At 39.2% G+C, this 20,548-nt stretch overlaps 1 protein-coding gene across 2 annotated transcripts in view; it reads right to left on the bottom strand.

Annotated features, from left to right (window-relative positions):
* The window catches only part of twf2 (twinfilin-2), a 95,053-nt gene that overhangs the window by 27,777 nt on the left and 46,728 nt on the right, over positions 1-20,548 (bottom strand). Inside the window, exons 3-6 of one of the 2 annotated variants that reach the window (XM_067998469.1) lie at positions 12,178-12,356; positions 6,111-6,206; positions 4,608-4,712; positions 196-210 (exon numbers count right to left, since the gene is read on the bottom strand). In XM_067998469.1, the coding sequence (XP_067854570.1) occupies positions 196-210; positions 4,608-4,712; positions 6,111-6,206; positions 12,178-12,356 (395 nt within the window). The remainder of the gene's footprint in view (positions 1-195; positions 211-4,607; positions 4,713-6,110; positions 6,207-12,177; positions 12,357-20,548) is intronic. The other variant, XM_067998470.1, reaches the window with a different exon arrangement.

Genomic DNA, 20,548 nt, shown 5'->3' on the forward strand with positions numbered 1-20,548 from the left:
AGAAGGCAATTTACCATGGCAACAACGCCCCTTTAATGGTCCTTTTCTGATATCATCAGACACGAATGAAAGGTTGCATTGTACTGTACTCTGGTATCGCTAATTCCATTCTTCATACAAAATTCAAAGCTTTGTCAAGTTCACTTCAAAAGGACACAAGATAAAGCAAAAGATGGAAAATGTTTAAGTGCTTACCTGGATCACTTTATCCTGCAAAAGACAGTAATGTCAACCCACAGCTACAGAAATGCTTTTTGTCACAAACAGGTTAACATGGTTTTTTTTTAAAAAAGGCTTTTTTTCTCACAAGAGAAAAAGTCTCCATCATTCATGATTGATTAACCTATTGTGCAAGCCTCTGTGATAAATGTGAATACAATGATTAACAGATTTTAAAAATTCTCATTATGGCATCCATAAATGGATTCTGTACAAATGCACGCAACTGGATGGCAATTAAATATCCAGCACTGGGCACAATAATCCACGTGTGTAGACAGGGTATGTCATTTAAATAAGGCTTTCTAGTCAACAGAATGATCGTCACTGCTTTTATCAATGATTGTATTGGGTCCAATATAATCATCTATATCAGGCTCGTCATCATTATTATCACTATATAATTATCAAGTATTATATTTCACTGATTATAATTGAGTGCTCAGCGGGATTTTCATTCAATTTGATTTCACGCAGAGCAGCCTGATGTAGTACTTTGTGCAACATCATTCTGGTAGAATTTGGGTTTGCAGCCACTATTCAGCACAAAGTTAGTTTCTGATCTTGGCTAGATAGTCTGGAGGGAAAGCTGAGTGAAGGGCTGTTGTCTCCCTACAGAGAAGGGGGGATAAAATGCAAGTCAGCTAATGTCACTTGCATGTGTATCTAAGTGGCTGGTTCAATTGCAGCACCAATACAAGGTGACCTTTTAACAGCAATTTCCCATCCTTCAGCACATCGTCGTCTCAGAATAAACAGTTAAATGGTGAGGATGGGCGCAGGGTGTTGGTAGGCTGAAAATAGCTAGGTTTAAAATCCTGAGGTAGTGCGACTTTCACTTCAAAAATGTCACTTTATGTAATTTTCTTTTAGTTGGATCTCATGAAAGTCCTTCAATGAGAGTCTTCCATCTTGCTTCAATTTTTAAAAGGATATTGCTTTAAGAGTTATTTCTTTTCCTCTTTTTAATTGTCCCTGCAGCATGCATCATTTAGAGTCTGGGAGATGCACATGAGTGGACCATGGAAACATAGAAAATAGGAGCAAGAATAGGCCATTCGGCCCTACTCCGCCATTCAAAATGATCATGGCTGATCGTCTAACTCAGTACCCTGTACCCGCTTTTCCCCATATCCCTTCATCCCTTTAGCATTAAGAAATATATCTATCTCCTTCTTGAATATATTTAATGATTGGCCTCCACTGCCTTCTGTAGAGGATTCCACAGGTTCACCACCCTCTGAGTGAAGAAATTTTTCCTCATCTCTGTTCTAAATGGCATACCCGTATCCTGAGACTGTGACCCCTGGTTCTGGACTCCCCAGTCATCGGGAACATCCTCCCTGCATCTAGTCTGTCTAGTCCTGTTGGAATTTTATATGTTTCGATGAGATCACCTCTCATTCTTCTAAACTCTAGTGAATATAGGCCTAGTCGACCCAATCTCTCCTCATACGTCAGTCCTGCCATCCCAGGAATTAGTCTGGTAAACCTTTGATGCACTGCCTCCATGGCAAGGACATCCTTCCTCAGATAAGGAGACCAAAACTGCACACAATACTACAGGTGTGGTCTCACCAAGGCCCTGTATAACTGCAGTAAGACACCCCTGCTCCGGTACTCAAATCCTCTTGCAATGAAGGCCAACATACCATTCGCCTTCCTAACTGCTTGCTGCACCTGAATGCTCGCTTTCAGCGACTGGTGTACAAGGACACCCAGGTCTCATTGCACCTCCCCTTCTCCCAATCGATCACCATTCAGATAATAATCTGCCTTTCTGTTTTTTCAACTAGAGTGGATAACCTCACATTTATCCAAGTTATACTGCATCTGCCATAGTCTTGCCCACTCACCCAACTTGTCTAAATCACATTGGTGCCTCTTTGCATCCTCCTCACAGCTCACATTCCACCCCAGCTTTGTGTTGTCTGCAAACTTGGAAATGTTACATATAGTTCCCTCATCCAAATCATTGATATATATTGTGAATAGCTGGGGCCCAAGCACTGATCCCTGTGGTACCACACTAGTCACTGCCTGCCACCAGGAAAAAGACCCGTTTATTCCTACTCTCTGTTTCCTGTCTGTCAACCAATTCTCAATCCATGACAGTATATTGCCCCCAATCCCATGTGTTTTCATTTTGCACACCAACCTCTTGTGTGGGACCTTATCAAAAGCCTTCTGAAAATCCAAATACACCACATCCACTGGTTCTCCCCTATCTATTCTACTAGTTACATCCTCAAAAAACTCCAGTAGATTTGTTAAGCATGATTTCCCATTCATAAACCCATGCTGATTTTGTCCAATCCCATTAATGCCTTTCAAGTGTTCGGTTATCACATCTTTTACAATAGACTCTAGCATTTTCCCCACTACTGATGTTAGGCTAACTCCCTGTTTTTTCTCTCCCTCCTTTTTTAAATAGTGGGGTTACATTTGCCACCCTCCAATCTGTGGGAACTGTTCCACAGTCTATAGAATTTTGGAAGATGACCACCAATGCATCCACTATTTCCAGGGCCACGTCCTTTAGTTCTCTGGGATGTGGATTATCAGGCCCTGGGGATTTGTCAGCCTTTAGCCACATTAATTTCCCTAGCACTATTTTTTTTACTAATACTGGTTTCCTTCAGTTCCTCCCTCTCACTGGACTCTTGGTTCCCTAACATTTCTGGGAGGTAATTTGTGTCCTCCTTTATGAAAAGAGAACCAAAGTATGTGTTTAATTGTTCTGCCATTTCTTTGTTCCCCATTAAGGGACCTACATATGTCTTCACTAATCTTTTTCTCTTGACATATTTATAGAAGCTTTTACAGTCAGTTTTTATGTTCCCTGCTAGTTTACTCTCATACTCTATTTTTCCCCTCTTAATCAATCTCCTTGTTCTCCTTTGCTGAATTCTAAACTGCTCCCAATCCTCAGGCTTGCTGCTTTTTCTGACAATTTTATATGTCTCCTCTTTGGATCTAATACTATGCCTAATTGTAAGCCACGGTTGAGCCACCTTTCCTGTTTTATTTTTGCGCCAGACAGGAATGAATAGTTGTTGTAATTTCTGCACACGTTCTTTAACTATTAGCCATTGCCTATCCACCGTCATCCCTTTTAGTAAAGTTCCCCAATCTATCGTAGCCAACTCGCACCTCATACTTTTGTAATTTCCTTTATTTAGATTCAGGACCCTAGCTTCGGATTCAATTACTTCACTCTCCATCTAAATGAGGAATTCTATCATGATGTGGAGATGCCGGTGATGGACTGGGGTTGACAATTGTAAACAATTTTACAACACCAAGTTATAGTCCAGCAATTTTATTTTAAATTCACAAGCTTTCGGAGGCTTCCTCCTTCCTCAGGTAAATGAGGAAGGAGGAAGCCTCCGAAACCTGAGGAAGGAGGAAGGAGGAAGCCTCCGAAAGCTTGTGAATTTAAAATAAAATTGCTGGACTATAACTTGGAATTCTATCATGTTATGGTCGCTCTTCCCTAAGGGACCCCGCATAACAAGATTGTTAATTAATCCTTTCTCATTGCACAATACCCAGTCTAGGATCGCCTGTTCTCTAGTTGGTTCCTCACGTATTGGTCTAGAAAACCATCATGTACACACTCCAGGAATTCCTCCCCCACAGTATTATTGCTAATTTGGTTTGACCAATCTATATGTAGATTAAAGTCACCCATGATTATAGTTGTACCCTTCTTGCATGCTCTCTAATTTCCTGTTTAATGCCCTCCCCTACATCTCCACTACTGTTTGGGGGCCTATAGACAACCCCCACCAACGTTTTCTGCCCCTTAGTGTTTCTTAGCTCCACCCATACAGATTCCACATCGTGATTTTCCGAGCCAATATCCTTCCTCACTATTGCATTGATTTCCTCCTTTATTAACAACTCTACCCCACCTCCTTTCCCTTTTGGCCAATTGGAATTGTCCGTTAATTATGTCTCATTTCATGTTGGAAACTTCCTGGTCTCTACTCAGCATCTCTCCCGATTGAGATCTGCAATTTATCATGTGGAAGAATCACCGCCACAAATCTGTATTTTTGGGGCAGGGTGCTGGTAGATTCCATCAATTTTTAAATCAACCAAAATTTGAAAGAAAATATGATTGTCCTAGTAAAAAATTATACTGCATCTACTATTCTTAAATAACAAAGGCATATTTAAAATGGGAATGTTGAACCCAGTAAATCAAATTGAAACCATTTACTTACTCCTAGAATTCACTCTATGCAAGATCCTGTAACTGGGTCATGGTCCCTGCCCAGACGGACAAATTAAACCGACAAGTTCTTTCACACTGTGAAAACTGTTGAGTAAAAGTCACCACAACATAGTAGATGGTGATACAGAATTTATGATATTGTTACCTCATTAATCTTAATCTGCTTCAGCTCCTCCTCAGCTGCTGTAAGTGGTGCTGGCCCCAAACGGGACAGGACATGCTTCTGGTAGCCACCAAAACAAACGTCTTCCTGTTGGGAGAAAAATATCGTGGCATTCAACATCAGAATATTAACAAACGTGAGATCAAATTGCTTCTAGAATTGATATTAGCAGCAGGTTGAGTACAGTCAAATTGCACTCATTAGTATGGTTGGCAGGGTCATCTCTGGGTAGGTTAACAGCATTCCTATTTCCTACCATGTACTGTCTTCATACGCAGAGAATTTGCAGGTATACTGGTGAAGCATAAAATTATATTTCAAATCTCAAATTAATCAGTGAGCTAGCTGCCAGGAAGGCAAAAAGGGAATATGAAAAAATACTTGCTGATAGTATCAGGGCCTTTTATAATAAGTCAAGAAGAAGGATGTGGTAAAGGAAGAGGTGGACCCATTAAAAACAGATTTAAGTTGACAATTGTAAAGGATAAGGACATGGCAGAAGTGTTAAATTAGTTTTTTGCTTCAGTTGTCTAGTGGAGGAGGATATAATACCGGAGTTGGAGGGAAGACTAGAGATTAGTGAAGGGGGAAATCTTACAGGGATTAATGCAAACAGAGAAACGTAATGGATAAATAACAGGATTGAGGCGGGACAAATCTCTGGGCTCGGACGGTTTCCACCCGAGTGTATTAAAAAAAGTAAATTTGGGGTTGTATTATAATCTTGTGGCATGGAGAGGAAAATAGTAAGGAGGCAATGGTTGGGGTAAAAGGAATTGTGAAAAGAGCAGAAAATTGCAAAAAGCAGTTTAACATAAGTGTGAGGTATTACACTGTGGACATAAGAATGACAGAGGGGAGTATAATTCAAATAGGGAAGCACTTGAGGAGTAGGTGAACAAAGGGATTTGTGGGTCCAGGTTCATGAGTATGAAAAGCCAGCTGATAAAAAGATTAAAGGGATGCCGTGCTTCATCAGAAAAGGTTTAATAAAAGCAAGGAAGTTCATGCTGCAGTTATAAAGAGCACTGGTTAGACCTCTTTTGGAATATTGTGTTCAGTCTTAGGAAGGATATGCTGCTTTTGGAAAAAATACCAATATATGATTCACAGGATGATACCTGTAATGAAGGGACTGGGTAAACTTGGGTTACATCACCTGGAGTTGCAGAATTTAAGGGCTGACCTGATTGACATGTTTAAAATAATGGAGGGAACTGACAGATATTTAGGGAACGACTCTTTCATCTGGAAGGGGAACCCAGAACAAGAGAATTCCAGCTAAAATGACTAAACTCAAATCTAGGAAAAAAATCTTCAGTTATATAATTTTAAATACACTTTTGAAGGTCAGTTGTGCAGAATGTGTTTGTATGTTACTTGTTACATTTTTCAAAATTCCGTATTTCAATGAAAAATGCATAATGTTCATATCTTGCTGTTTTGGTGCAATATTCATCCACTAAAAATGGAGTATCACGGTACCTTCATTGTTCCAAACAATTCATCCTTAATGTGTCCTCCACCAAACTCCTTTTTCACAGTGGCCCTAGTTGCTGCATACAGCATCTTTTGTCTGACCTATGTAAAACACAGTGAGGTTAGAGTTTGTATATAACTTGGAACATGATGCGGGTAAAGCAGATTTTCTCAGTAGAAGCGAACAATTACACAAAGTGAAGAGTTGAAACTGCCTTTCACAAGTACACAACTGAAGAAGCTGGACGATCAGCAATCGCCAGTAAGAATGTTATGCCATTGCTGCCCTTAATTAGGAATTCTCACCATCAGTCCTGCTTCAAAATATAATTAAACTAAGAATGAGCGTTTATATTAACATTCTTTTATTTTGTTCTGGTTTATTTTTGGTAATTTAAACAAAAATTACATTTACCATTTGGATGGAAATGACATCATGGGTAAGAGTTACTGAACCTAACAGCATCGGGTCAAATTAAATCACACAGTTCAAACAAGAATGCAGATGGCCCTTGTGTAAATCAACGGATGTTCATGGAACTTCAGCATAATGCTGGATTCAGTAGCTCCTCCAAGCCATTTCAACATCATCAGCACTCATTGTTTAAACATAATACACACAGATATATAAAACACAAACATATAGCTATATATACACATACACAGACACACAACATTTTAGTGAAAAACAGGAGGAAATTACTCAGGAAAAATGTTAATTATTGCTCTATTTTACCTCAACATCTAAAATAAATTAAACAATTGGGCGGAGCAGTCTGTCTAAGTCTGCAACTGTGGGTGCATAGTTTGTATATACATATTTAAAGTTCCGACTTCAAACAAATTTCTTTCGCTTCTCTTAGTTGAAAAATAAGTTCAGTTCCCGATTCCGAATTAATCTCTACTTTAATAACAGGTACCGTTTTGTCAGGTTTGACATGAACAGATATTCTCCCTGTGGGTGAAATACTATGGCTGCCTTCAGCCATACAGACATCATGCTAATGAGTCATTTTAGGCCTTGTTAAAACAATAACATATTTATCTTGTAGTTTTTTTTCCACAATCAGTTCTAAATTAAGTCATTGCTAGCATATTATGAAATTTGAACAGGAGATGACTTAAAAATACATATTTTAAAAAAGGGGCGCCAGAGTATTTGCAACACAATCAAACACAGACATTTCTCATTGAATCTAAAACAACAGTCTGAACTGGGATTCAGTTTGTGGTTTATTGCATCATCTGAATCTCTCAGTTGGATACTGCCTTGAAAATCATTCTAATGGGAACCACTCCTTCCCCAATTTTCTGTCCTTACTCCACTTCTCGAATGCTGTGGTACAAGTGGTACAGCGAAATAGAAGAACCATTCTTCATGTGCAAGCCTGGATATTGAATGTCGGCGAGTTAGGTATTGGACCATTGGGGCCAGTACAATGAACCCAACGTTATCCCTGGCATTCACAAATGTAAGCTTGCAGCAGAGGGTGCTGGATAGCAATTAGGAGTAGGCAGATTTTTTTTGCCCCTTGCTAGACTGTGGGACATTTTCTGGATTGTATAAATCAGTGTCACATCCATAGTGCAGTTAAACCACTGCTATTGGAGTGGAGATGGAAGGCAATTTTGCATCAGAATTTACTGCAGGTGAGAAAAACTCTGCATTTCAGTTACAAACATACAAGATAAATTTAAAAAATATAAAATTCTGAGAAGTGAGCTTGAATCTTTACAACAATTTAGGGCTCCAGGATAATTTCAAGAAGCAATGCTCCTTTAAAGTAGATAACTTACCACATAATATAATGGCATGCAATTTGATTTGCATATGGTGCACATACAAAACAGGTATTTGGTGACTATTGCACTGGATTTTAACATTTGCCTGAGGAAGGAGAAAATCTCCGAAAGCTTGTGAATTTAAAATAAAATTGCTGGACTATAACTTGGTGTTGTAAAATTGTTTACAATTGGATTTTAACAGTGAAGCACTGTTTTGCAGTGCTGAAAGAAATAAGACACACCACATAAACATGCTAATGCCCCTTTTCAACAATGTTCCAGTACCAGACCTATATTGGAGAGATCATTTAACCGTAATCACTTTTCTGGTTGCTTCAAACTTTGGTTGTTGCAACCTGTTCACTGACCTCGTCAGTAGGTGGCAGTAGTTAGTCATGAGCAGGTGCTACTCAGTAAAACAGTACTGAAACATTAATGTGCCAGGGATTCCAATCTTGCAGAAAATGTTGCTCCTTTAAAGGATTACTGCTGGTGCTTTGTACTATGCTCTGACATACTGGTCCAAAGAACGATTTAAAAATGTGGGATTACAACTATGATGAATTCCTGATTTCAGCCATGCCATCAGGGAGCTGGAGTGAGTGAAAGCTAAAACTGGAAGAGGGGAAAAATTGGAATTTGAGTCAGTCATATCACCAGTAGCTGGTTTAAGAGCTGGGTGGAAAATGATGTGAGGGGGAAAAATGCTTATATAAAAAAGGGGCAGTAAAAAAATTAAAATATTTAAGTGTTGCCATTTTAGGGCCCTTGTCCATAAACTGAATTCGTGAAACAGCTTCTTGTGAAAATGCTACGAAAATCCTTGCAAAAAATTTACACTACAGCAGATATTATATCTGTTGTGATTTGATCTTTGAACTATAACCGATAATTAACAAATAATCACCAAATGCAATCTGTACTGTAACAACAGTGTTGTTTACTTCACATGCAAACGCATATGGTGTCTTGGAAGACACTTTTCCATTATGACCGTGCTTCTTTAAAGCACATGTTTGCACCAACAGATACATTGTTAGGGTGTGGTCTCATTAAAAGGAAACAGATTGTGTACCACTATGCACTTATACTGCCTTTAGTGCTAGAAAGAGCTTAGAGTCAGAATTCGCTTTCATATCTGACAGGCTTTTTTTTTCTAATTCTCAGGATATGGCAAGGCAATATTTATTGTCCACCCAAGTTGCCCTGAGGCATTAAGAGTCAACCACAGAGTGTGGCACTGGAATCATACATAGGCCATACTGGGTAGAATTGGTTACATGGTGCTAGCCCAGAAATGACCAGATATTTTAAAATTCAATTTCACAACTTGCCATTATAGGATTTGAATTCAAGACCTCTGGGTTGCTAGTCCAGTATCTGACCCAATAGGCCACTGTACCTGTACCAGCCAACTCTAGAAACTGCCATATTTAATCTATGAAAGAAAAACAGAAGACATTGGAAAATTGCAGGTCAGTCAGCATCTGTCAAGCGGAAAGACAGGTTATGATGTTTCGGATGCGTATTTTTCATCAGAACTGACCTGCTGTGTATTTGCAGGATTTTCCATTTCTATTTCAGATTTTCAGCATTTGCAACCTTTTCTTTTTATTGTTACTATTTAATCTGTGGCTGGTTTTTGGGTGCAGCACGTAGAGAAAAACATTCCGCCACCACGGCTGAACTTTTCATATCCGTGTACCAGTTTTTCTCCTCATTACCATGGCCACTTCATGAGGACCAGCTGAAGGAACATCAGTTTAAAATGGAGACTAGAAAAAAGTTGCTGAGCAATAGAACTAAGGCACAAGCCTTCACCGTGTTGCATGTTTCCAAAAGTATCAATGAAATCTGGTGGACAAATTCTGACTTAATTGTCACGCTAGAAGCTTTTTAAAAAAACGTTAAGCACTTAAATCATTGTTCGTGTATTTGGGAGTGGCTTTGCCAGCAGCATTACTTCATTTGTATCATTTTAAAATGCAAATCTACTATAGAAAGTACAAAGTTAGAATACAATGCTGCGTATCCAAACACAAAAAGGGGGCATCAAACAACTTCTTTAAAAAAAAACTGGGTGTTCGATATTTTCAGTGAGACAGTTGTAGAAATATTATAACAGTGCTGGAAGAAGTTGCCGAGAGGATTTCAGTATTGCTGAGAAAACAGATTTGGGGCTTTGGACAAACCAGCTCTAGTTACTTTCTGAACAGACTCCAACACACTCTATAATCCACTTAGTGGAGCTTGGTGCATCCAACTGGCTGGGTGCCCATAACATTTTTGAGCAATTTTTTGAAGAAAAAACAAAATCACGTTGTAACATAAAAGTTTAATTGACCGTGATGTTGAAAATGGCAGTAGTTCAATGTGAGGCGAATGCTGTAATTTTACAGCTAAATCTGCCTTGGAGTAGAGGGACACAGGCTTGATCCCAGACTGTGAAGAACTTGTGATCTCCGTTTCATTGATGTGAAGAGGTACTGAGGGGAGGCCATGTGATTCCCACCAAATGAAGGAACCACGGGCCAGTCTGCTGTTGTGTGTCTCACATTGGCCAGTTGATAAGCAGGGGAGTCCTGGGAGCAAGCTGCCTTCTGTCCTCTAGGCCTCACAAAATTCATACAGAGAGAAAATGAGGAAAATAAAGGGATTTCATGCAGGCATAAAATTGAAAGTAACTGCAGGTCACATTCTGTGGCTTAGGGTAATGTACAAACTGAAGCTTTTTTCATTACTGTACTTTTTGATATTGAGGACTTGAATGAAAACAAACTGAATTTTGAAAAAAAAATGTTCCCATTACCACTTTATTTTCTAGTTTGAAAGTGTTACATAATTTTATCTTTAAAAGTTTTTCTTTTGTCAAATTGCAGTATGTTAAATAAAAGTCAGCCTAGATTTGTTTTCTCAGCAGAAAGGAGGCATTGGTCAGTGTTCAGCAACTTCCTGTTCCATCCATCAGTGTAACCGGCAGCAAACTGATAAGGGCCTACAATCTGTTGCTGATATTTGTTTGATACGCAGCATTGCTTTTTGTGAACTCCACACTGAAGTTCAGACTTTTTTTTTCTACGAAATATGCGGTCATTACTTTCAGAAAACAAATGACTGTTGGATTGAGGAGATGCAATTGAAATTCATGCTCAGCCTTTCCTGAAAATTAAGGAAATTTACTTGGAACACATGAACAGGAAAAAAAAAACTGTCATTTGTAACAAGGGAGAATAAGGAGCTGTAGCTCAAATTCTTTACATTTACAGGTAACTTATTTTACATGTTTCAACTCCTGTATATCTTCACATACAAGTCCAAAAACTCAGGCCACTGCTTGGGAGTTGAAATTGGGGTGGAGGGGCCTTATCTGCAAGTTATTGCCATGGGTGGTACTGTAGCCCATGCCAGGGAGTGCAAGCACTAGCCTGGCACAGTCATAAGCCCCTGCCAACTCTCTGGCAGTGGCAGTGTACGGGAAAATCAATTTCGATCACAGTGTGGGGGTTGCCGTATGTGTGAGCGTTGTGGTGGTGACAGTACTGCAACTCATTCCGGGGTGCACAATCACCAGCCTGGCCCAGTCCCACTTCCCTCCCTTCTGGATTCTCTGCGTAAGGGACAGTTAACGTGCATCAAAATCAAATTTTTCTCTCTCTGGGAAACCTGGCGACTGAGGGAGTGTCTTATATGTAGGTCATAGATTTTTTTGGCTGAAGGGATCATCTTATAGGTGGGGATATAGAGTAAACCTTAATAATTGAGGTGTGCAGTGCCCTATACTATGTACCAGTATTCATTTACAATGGAGATAAAGTACTTCCATAGATCAAAAGTACTCCCCAAGAGACTGTTTACCAGCATAAAAACTGGTTTAGATTTCCTTTGTAGTCGAGGTAGTGAAAAATTAATGAGCAGACATGGAATACCACCCTGCTTGATATATGTTTTTCATTTACATGATCAACTTCGGAAAGTGGAAATAAGAACAAAAATTATTAAAAGGGACAGTGTTGTTTTAAAACATTTTCAGATAGGCTCACATTCTAAAACCTGGCTCAGAAACTTTGAAACAGAGCCATCACTTTAGCTGGTTCACATCAGAGCAGCTGCTACGTTGGTTGCAGAGTAAACTCTTTCACAAAAGTTTTGATATTTAAAAAAAATATAGAAACCAATAAATGGTCACATTTGAACAGTTAACCTATCTTCCTCTCTTTCAATGTTTGACTAACTGCTAATATTTTTAATATTAATTGTATTGAATTTAAAAAAAACATGTAAAACTTACTGGGGAATGATCAGGTGACCAGGAAATAAAGAGCCATTCGTAGCCCTGTGCATTCTGGCTGTCAAGGCGATAAAGGATGTAGCACGGCTGCATGTCCTCCAGCAGGGGAAGGATGAAGCTGTCGTAGTCTCTGTCCCATGCCTGCGACGGCTCTTTGTACATCCCCAACACTAACTGTTCTAGAAGAGAATTACACACATAGTAAATTGCTCATTTCAAAATGATTTCTGTTCAGCTTGTTGAAGTATTAATAGCAGGGTAGCCCAAAGTATAATCCAACAATGGTTATTTTCCATTTCTTTGACTATAAAACGCAGACCTAGCGAGCGGCACAATGTGTTCAAAACGCACTGAGTACAGTCCACTGCTGCAGGCAGTTGCACTGTGAACTTAATTGATAGTTTTCACTGGTACAAAAACAAAAAAAAATATTTTTTTAATTTTAAGTTATCTGTATCACATCACGGCCACAAAATCAGGTGGTGAGCGGAAAGGAGGCACTTCCTTACAGGGAAGGAAGGAAATCATAGCTTGAGTAAACCTGGAGCTGCTCCTGTGCACCTCAGAGTAGCTGGTGACAAGAGGTCTGATAGATGCCTCACAGCTGGGTTGTCTATCTACCCTTGATGCACAATGATGTGGATAAACTGTGAACAAAAGCCTTAAACAAAACTGTCACATACCGGACTTGGGAATGTTTGATGCTGACACCATGTGCCCTAAATGGAAACTGCTCGATTCCCCAGCACCAACATCCCTGCCCCAACTACAAAATTTACAACAAAAAAAAATGGCAATTTATTCTTTTCTTTATCTTGCATAAAAGGAACTATAGTTCTTTGTTCAGACAAGTAGGTAATGGGAAATAATACAAAATGATATTTTTAAAAAAAACTTCTATCCCTCAATTGAGCAAACTCCAGTAAACTCATTTTAAAAAATAAACATGTTCAAAAATTGCACTTACAATTACCTCAGCTTGATGCAGCTATTCCACCTGGATACTTAGATGAGCCCACACAGTACACCCTGCATTAAACACGTGCCTTGAGATTTGAGTACTATTGCAAGCATGAAATTCCTTGTTCTATTATTTGAATGAAGGTACTAATCCATTTACAGTAAATGTGAAATGAAAGCAGGCCCAATATGTTCAAATGCTTTTAATTGAAATAAATAGCTCCATGGTTTTGCTGCTTTCTCTATCTTTACATAATTACAATGAAGTTTCTTTTACTACAGAAGAATTTTGAGCACCAACGATTAGTAAACTTTTCTTTTAAAAATAATAAAATTGTGAAGGGACAGTCATATAAGATTTCTTCCCACAGAAAACTAACATCTTCACTCTGGAAAATCATAGATTATTTAGTTTCAAACATGACACCAGTTCTCTGGAAGAGTTAATGCCTTGTGATTGTTTTTGTGCACACTGCATCAAGCTATGACTGTGCAAACAACAACAACTTGCATTTATATAAGGCCTTTGACATGATAAAATATCCCAAGGTGCTTGATAGGAGCATTATCAGACAAGATTTGACACCGAATCTCAAAGAAATATTAGGGGTAGGTGACCAAAACCTTGGTCAAAGAGGTAGGTTTTAAGGAGGGTCTTAAAGGAGGAGAGTGGTAGAGAGGCAGAGAGGGTTTTTTTGGGGGGTGGGGGGGAATTCCAGAGCATAGGGCCAAGGCAGCTGAAGGCATGGTCGCCAATAGTGGGGCAATGGAAATCAGGGATGCCAGAATTGGAGGAGCGCAGAAATCTCGGATAGCTGTAGGGCTGGTGGAGGTTACAGAGACAGGAGAAATTTGAACACAAGGATGAGAATTTTAAATTCGAGGCGTGGCAAAGTAAGTCAGTGAGCACAGGGGTGATGGGTGAACGGGACTTGGTTAGTAATCGTTACTGATCTCTTTAATGTTCAACCAGTCAAATGCTAATTTTATTTTAGTGCTAGGGACAATCTTATATATAGATGAAACTATGAAGATGGTGAAGAATTTGCCAGTGGTTAAGTTGTCACAGTCCCGTGTGACAAATCTGTGTGTTATAACTGTCCAGTGCTGTCTGACGCAATTGGATGGTAATGTCAGGTGACAAATTATTTGCATTCCAATTGGTTGATGGTGACACAAATCTCAGTCCATTCAAGACTATAACATGTATAGTCTAATATAAATGCTTCTGGGCCAATTAGTTTCATTTGTTGGAATACTTCTGTAGAGAATCATACCGGTAATATTGAGTGCATTCACGGAGTGCTAATTTAAAATACTATTGAATGACTAAAGCAAACTCTTCCCTGGCCATTGGCCTCTGTCTCCTTTTCTCCCAGCCTTGTCCTCAAAATTATGCTTTTTACCAGGTAGGGTAAAGTTAGATTAATGTTACAGTAGCCAAAGCTTTTTAGTTGGTGGAAATGAAACTGTTCCAAGAATATAGAGTGGGCAATGACAGAGAAGCAGTGGATGCATTTGCTAACAATGACCAGAAAAGGTCATGAGCACTTAAAGCAGAAGCCAGGAAAGGGAGATGAAAGCTACAGTACAACCAACTTGCCCAATCAGCAGTCGGTTGATTATCCATAAATTGGGTGTTATTACAGGCAAGCAATCAAATGTCAAGGTCTACCCTGCCAAGACATAATTTGTTAAAGTACTAGTTCTGATTTGATCCATGCTATTCTTCACCTGAGAGGAATGGAAAATATTAACCTTTACAATGCTTGACAATCTCCTAATGTTACAGTAAAGATCTTAGAAGTGTCTTATAAATTATACACTTTACAACAAGTTGAATACAGTTGACAAATGAACAGTGTTTAGCATGTCTGTTCTACAAAAGTGGAAAAGTGAATTGGCTGGCTAAATCTAAATTGATCGGAAAGCAAAATAGATTTATCCACATTGTGTGGTTAAGTCCTATGTCCACATCTGAAACTACAGCAGCATTGAAAGAGATCAGCAGAGATATAAAGAGCTCTTTCTGTTTGCATGAAGATACATTGAAACAATATTCTGATAGCCCTGTAAAAGGCAGTTTAACCACAGAGTGAATCCTTCAATTTTATATTTATCTAAAATATACTGGAGAAAACCAACATCATTTTCACCTTTGCCTATAATCAATCTGAGCTCAGATTTAGTGATCGAGTGCTAACTATGCCTAATCGCATTAATATAAACATTACAGTACTGGACAGACAGTGCTTGAAGAACCTGCATTATCACTGAGTCAGAACAAACTGTTCCTTGGAATGTACTGCTGAGACATATCTAGATCAGTAGCAGGAAGTATAAAATACTATGTTACTGTATGCATACCATGGCTGATAATTTCTCACTGTAGATCAAAACTGCATACATATTGCATAGTAGTTGTTGCCATTAACATAATACAGTTGATCCATTAACTCATGAGTCAAGTATGAGACAACAGCGCTCAGAATGATTAAAAGGTTCTGATTAAGATTTAATGGTTGCTTTTTACTGTTAAAAATTAATCAATTTTTTATTGCTTTGCTAAATCACCCATTGAGTTGCCCCTGTTTTATATAACGTTCATAATTTCACTCACAGAATGTCAAAAGAAAATAAATTGTATTGTTTAAACTGAACAAGATAGTTGTGTACACAGAAATTTAGGTTATTGCCAACAAGAAGTTTCATCAAATCACCTTTAAAAGATGGTGGAAGCATATTCAATAGTAACTTTCAAAAGGGAATTCGATAAATACTTGAAAGGAAAAAAATGACAGGGCTGTGGGGAAAGAGCAGGGGAATGGGCCTAACTGGATAGCTCTTTCAAAGAGCTGGCACAGGCACAATGGGCCAAATGGCTTCCACCTGTGCTGTACTATGATGACACTATGGTAAGCTATTCCTAGTTTAAGTTTGCAATTTAATTTTCAGTGTATGTAATACATTTAAAGTGTTCCAGAGGCAGTTTATAATTTGCAAGCATTTGACATTGATTGATTGGTAGTCACCTTCTGTTCAGTTCGTGACTTGATAAAAATCAGACTTTTTTTTTCCTTGCGCCAGTCACAGAATTTGTGGTCATCTTAAACGATTTATAATGGATCAGCCTATTTATGCTTGTTGGGAAGACTCCGGCCTAGAAATTCATTGGCGTGCACTGGTTTTTCAGACGCAAAATGGGCACCTGAGCGTCCAGGCAGTCCACATGTGCAATTCCCCGCTTGAAGTGCACCAGCTGCCATATTGATAAAGGCAGAAAAAGAAGCATCCAGTGCCCATGCCTGAAACAGGCATTAGGCCCTTCTATTTGCAACTGCAAAGGGGCTAACGCCTGTTTGCGGCCCCCTTTGCAAAACACAGTCGGCATCAGGCTGCTGTGTTCAAGAAAATATGGTCTACATGAGGCCTAAGCAGTGGTCCTTAAAGGGACCACAGGAGGCTGCCACCAAAAAGGTAAATTTGTTTTAAAAAAAACTAAATTTGGAGCCAGGAAGAGCAGGAGTGTACTTTCTGGTTGCACTGCAGTGCCGAAGACTGTCGCCAATTCCCACTCGGACCCCTCCCAATCATTCCCCTCCCTCTGCCGATTGCCTCCTCCCTCTCCTGATCCTTTCCCACCCTCTCCAGATTGACCTTCCCTCTCCCAAACGCCCTTTTCCCACCCTCTCCCGATCGTCTGTTCCCCACTCACCTGATCTCCTCTTTCCTCGCAACACCCCCCTTCTCCCGATCGCCCCCCCGCCCCTTCCCTCTCAGGATCTACCCGAGGGCCGCTGGCAGCAATGCAGCAGCCCAAAATCCAATGCCGATTTGCCAGCAAGCTTCCTGGGCAGGCTGGCGCGAACCAATTTCTAGGTCTCAGACTTCCATTCATTTTTCTCCATCCAAGGAGTCAGAGGACAGCATAAGTACTCCATGAATTTTGTCAAGATAGCTAAGAATGAAGCTGAAAGAGATCCAGGGGTTTTCGTAGACTTGTTGCTCAACAAGTCTGATCACTGTGCAGCAGCAATCAACAAAGCAAATAGAATACTGAATTATACAGGCAAAGCAGTAGAGTTCAAGTCGGAGGAAGTTTTGCCCAAAATATATTATGCTCAGGTCAGATCACCGTTGCGTATTATGCTTACTGTGTGTACTGGCAGACAGTCAAACCCTGAAAACAATGTGCAGAGAATGTGAGTCTGATTACTAACATCAGCGGATGGAGTTATTAGGAAAGACTGGAGAAACTTTTTTTTTAAATGGCAGCATCAGAAGTCACTCAATGTCAGTAGCACTGGTCTCAGGCATGCCACTTTAAGTGGTTAATGCAGGACTCCATCAAGCGGTTGTGACATCACTTGAAGATCAAAATAAATATTTAAATAAAAATGAGTCACTGGATAGAATGTGGTGAAAGTTGTATATTATTTCATATATCAACCTCTCTCTTCTAAGCAGAGATACGGTCCACACGGAAGAGTCTGTCTTCTATTGGCTGATTCAGAGTAGCTCTAATGGTAGCCATGGAAAAGTCCATTGCCTGGATTTTTTCATCTGGGAATAATGTAAAAATGGGATGCTAGCCAAGAATCTTAGAATCGTAGAATGGTTACAGCACAGAAGGAGGAGGCCATTTGGCCCATCGAGCCCATGCTGGCTCTTTGTAAGAGCAATCCAGTTAGTCCCATTCCCTGCTCTTTCCCCATAGCCCTGCAAATTTTTTCCCTTCAAGTATTTATCCAATTCCTTAGCTAGTTCCAAGAAATAAAAATCTGCCACATAGATCTGTTTCATGGTTTCATCTGTTTATTGGTTAAAGGTGACTATACTCACAACTGGTGGCAAGTGTCCTCCCTGAGTGGAAGTTCTTCTCCAACTGAGATCAGATCATGGGACGTTGCAGATGTTAACTTTATAGACATCTCACCAGACTGCCTATGAAGACAGCTTTTGTTTATTTGATTCAGTTTATTAATTAAGAAGTAGATGGTAAAGGAAACTAGATCTCGCTGAACCTCACAGAAAGTGGTGGCAGCACAAATCTCATATCCTTAGCCAGTTACAGGCACCAAGAAGATAATATAATGGAGTGACAGCTGGTTTAAAAAAATAATAATTGGCGCATCCAGTTTACAGCCTAAACTCAGCTGATGATAAATAAGGTTATCTTTCAGCTCATGAATTTTTATCGTTTAGTTTTAGCTCTTCTTTAAAGATGAAATATTTTATCAGGAAAGCAAAAGGACAGGGTGCAGCACATAATCAACAAATACAATGCTAATCTTACATGAAAAATTAGTCTGTCAAGCTTGTCGGAATAATAGACAGATCTAGCCAGCCAGTGAGCTACAGCAAAACAACTCCCCTTCCAAAAAATACAAATTACAAATAAACATTTTTAAATTTCCCAAATTGTGATGTTTTTGTTTCTTTATTTCCATGATAGCATTTCGTTGTCGCTCTCTTTCCCCTCATCTGCCTTTACCGACTGTAAACTGGTAGATTTCTTTTTGTTAGATGGACGTCCACATCTTTGCCATGCCATAGATGCATTTAAGGGGAAGCTAGATAAACACATGAGGGAGAAAGGAATAGAAGGATATGCTGATAGGGTTAGATGAAGTAGGAAGGGAAGGGGTTCTTGTGGATCATAAACACTGGCATGGACCTGTTGGGTTGAATGGTCTGTTTCTGTGCTGTACATTCTATGTAATTTTTGGAAAAAATGGTATTCTGCTCCAATTTCTGACGACTGTACGTTTCCTTAAAATGTCATATGGGATTATGAAGGTGAGAGTGTACTTGTGCATGAGCATTTGCAACTATAATTTTACCTTTTAAACAATATGTTCTCCACTTCCCCCTTTTTTGTGTCACACTATTTCCCTGGCCAAGAATTCTCCCATGACTTTGTCAGTAATACTGTGTAACTAGCTGTCAGGAGGAGCACGGGAGCATACTGGATCTGGAATGCACTGCCTGAAAGGGTGTCGGAAGCAGACTCAATAATAACTTTCAAAAGGGAATTGGATAAATATTTTAAAGAATTTTTTTTTTTAACAGGGGTATAGGGAAAGAGCAAGGGAGTGAGACTAATTGGGATAACTCTTTCAAAAAGCCAGCACAGGCACGATGGGCCCAATGGCCTCCTTCTGTGCTGCACTGCAATTATACATACATGTATACTATAATACTACTATGATACATAAATTAAATTGCTCTTTATTTTATTCACATATTTAAGTTATTGCCAATTTTAAGTGCTCCTGCCTGCTTTTTGACATTAGTAGCCCACGGGATGTACATTTGATTTGTACGTGCACCTTCATCTCACTTACGCCCAATAAGTTTGATGAAAGTACATTATGGCTAGTGGACATTTTTATATGTTACTACTGTTTCAAATTAGATTCATGCCATTAGAACAGGAATTTGATTAGTGTACATTATTTCCTGTGGTTTGTAATTTTATTTCATTTGTATGGCAACGTACCTGGACATAGTGGACGAGGCACGTTCCAGACTGTTCACATTACACACTCATCAAGAAACAAAACCGCATACAGTCTTGAACATCAAAGCTTTCATTTCTGTGCTTTAAAATGCATTTTACAATTGGAAATACCTCTCAATATCCAATATCACCATTTTATTTCAACTGTCCCACAAACATTAAGAGAAAAGGCCACAATTCTTAACAGTAGCAGACAATAGACTGGAGGTGACAGTTTCACTTAGCTCGCCATGGAACCAGTTAATACGCTAAATTCACGATCAAAGTCCACTTAAGAATAAAGCATAAATTCCATCATATGTTCTCACACTGAAGAGATAAAACCAAATAGTAATTTCCCACTTATTGGAAATTGGGGAATTGAGGTAGGTTTCTGGACAAGTGTAAGACTGGAAGCATTGTATCCATGGTTTTTCACAACAGTGCAGATGTGTACATGATAATAATACAATAAAAAAATAAAGTAGGTATGACATATTTAGGTGTAGCAACATTTTTGAGCATTGGCAACCATGAAATGGGAGTTACTTGTATGTGTGCAAATTATACATCATATTTTATGATATGTTACACTAAGAGAAATGTGAATCCACCCAACTACAATTGGCGAATCGGTAATAGGGGAGCATAAATTTAGGATCAACACAGGAAGAATGAAGTGTGATGTTAGAAGAAATTATCTTTCACAAATCGGTTGTTAGAACATGACCAAGTAGCTTGGTCAAGTGGGCAAAACTGTGGCAGATGGAAATTCAATGTGGGAAGGTGTGAGGTCATACACTTTGGACCTAAGAAAGATAGAGTATTTTCTAAATGGCGAGAAGCTAGGAACTGTGGATGAGCAGAGAAATTTAGGGGTCCAAGTGCAGAAATCACTAAAAGCTAGTG

Source organism: Heptranchias perlo, chromosome 17, assembly GCF_035084215.1.
Source record: "Heptranchias perlo isolate sHepPer1 chromosome 17, sHepPer1.hap1, whole genome shotgun sequence".
NCBI classification, from domain to species: Eukaryota; Metazoa; Chordata; class Chondrichthyes; order Hexanchiformes; family Hexanchidae; genus Heptranchias; species Heptranchias perlo.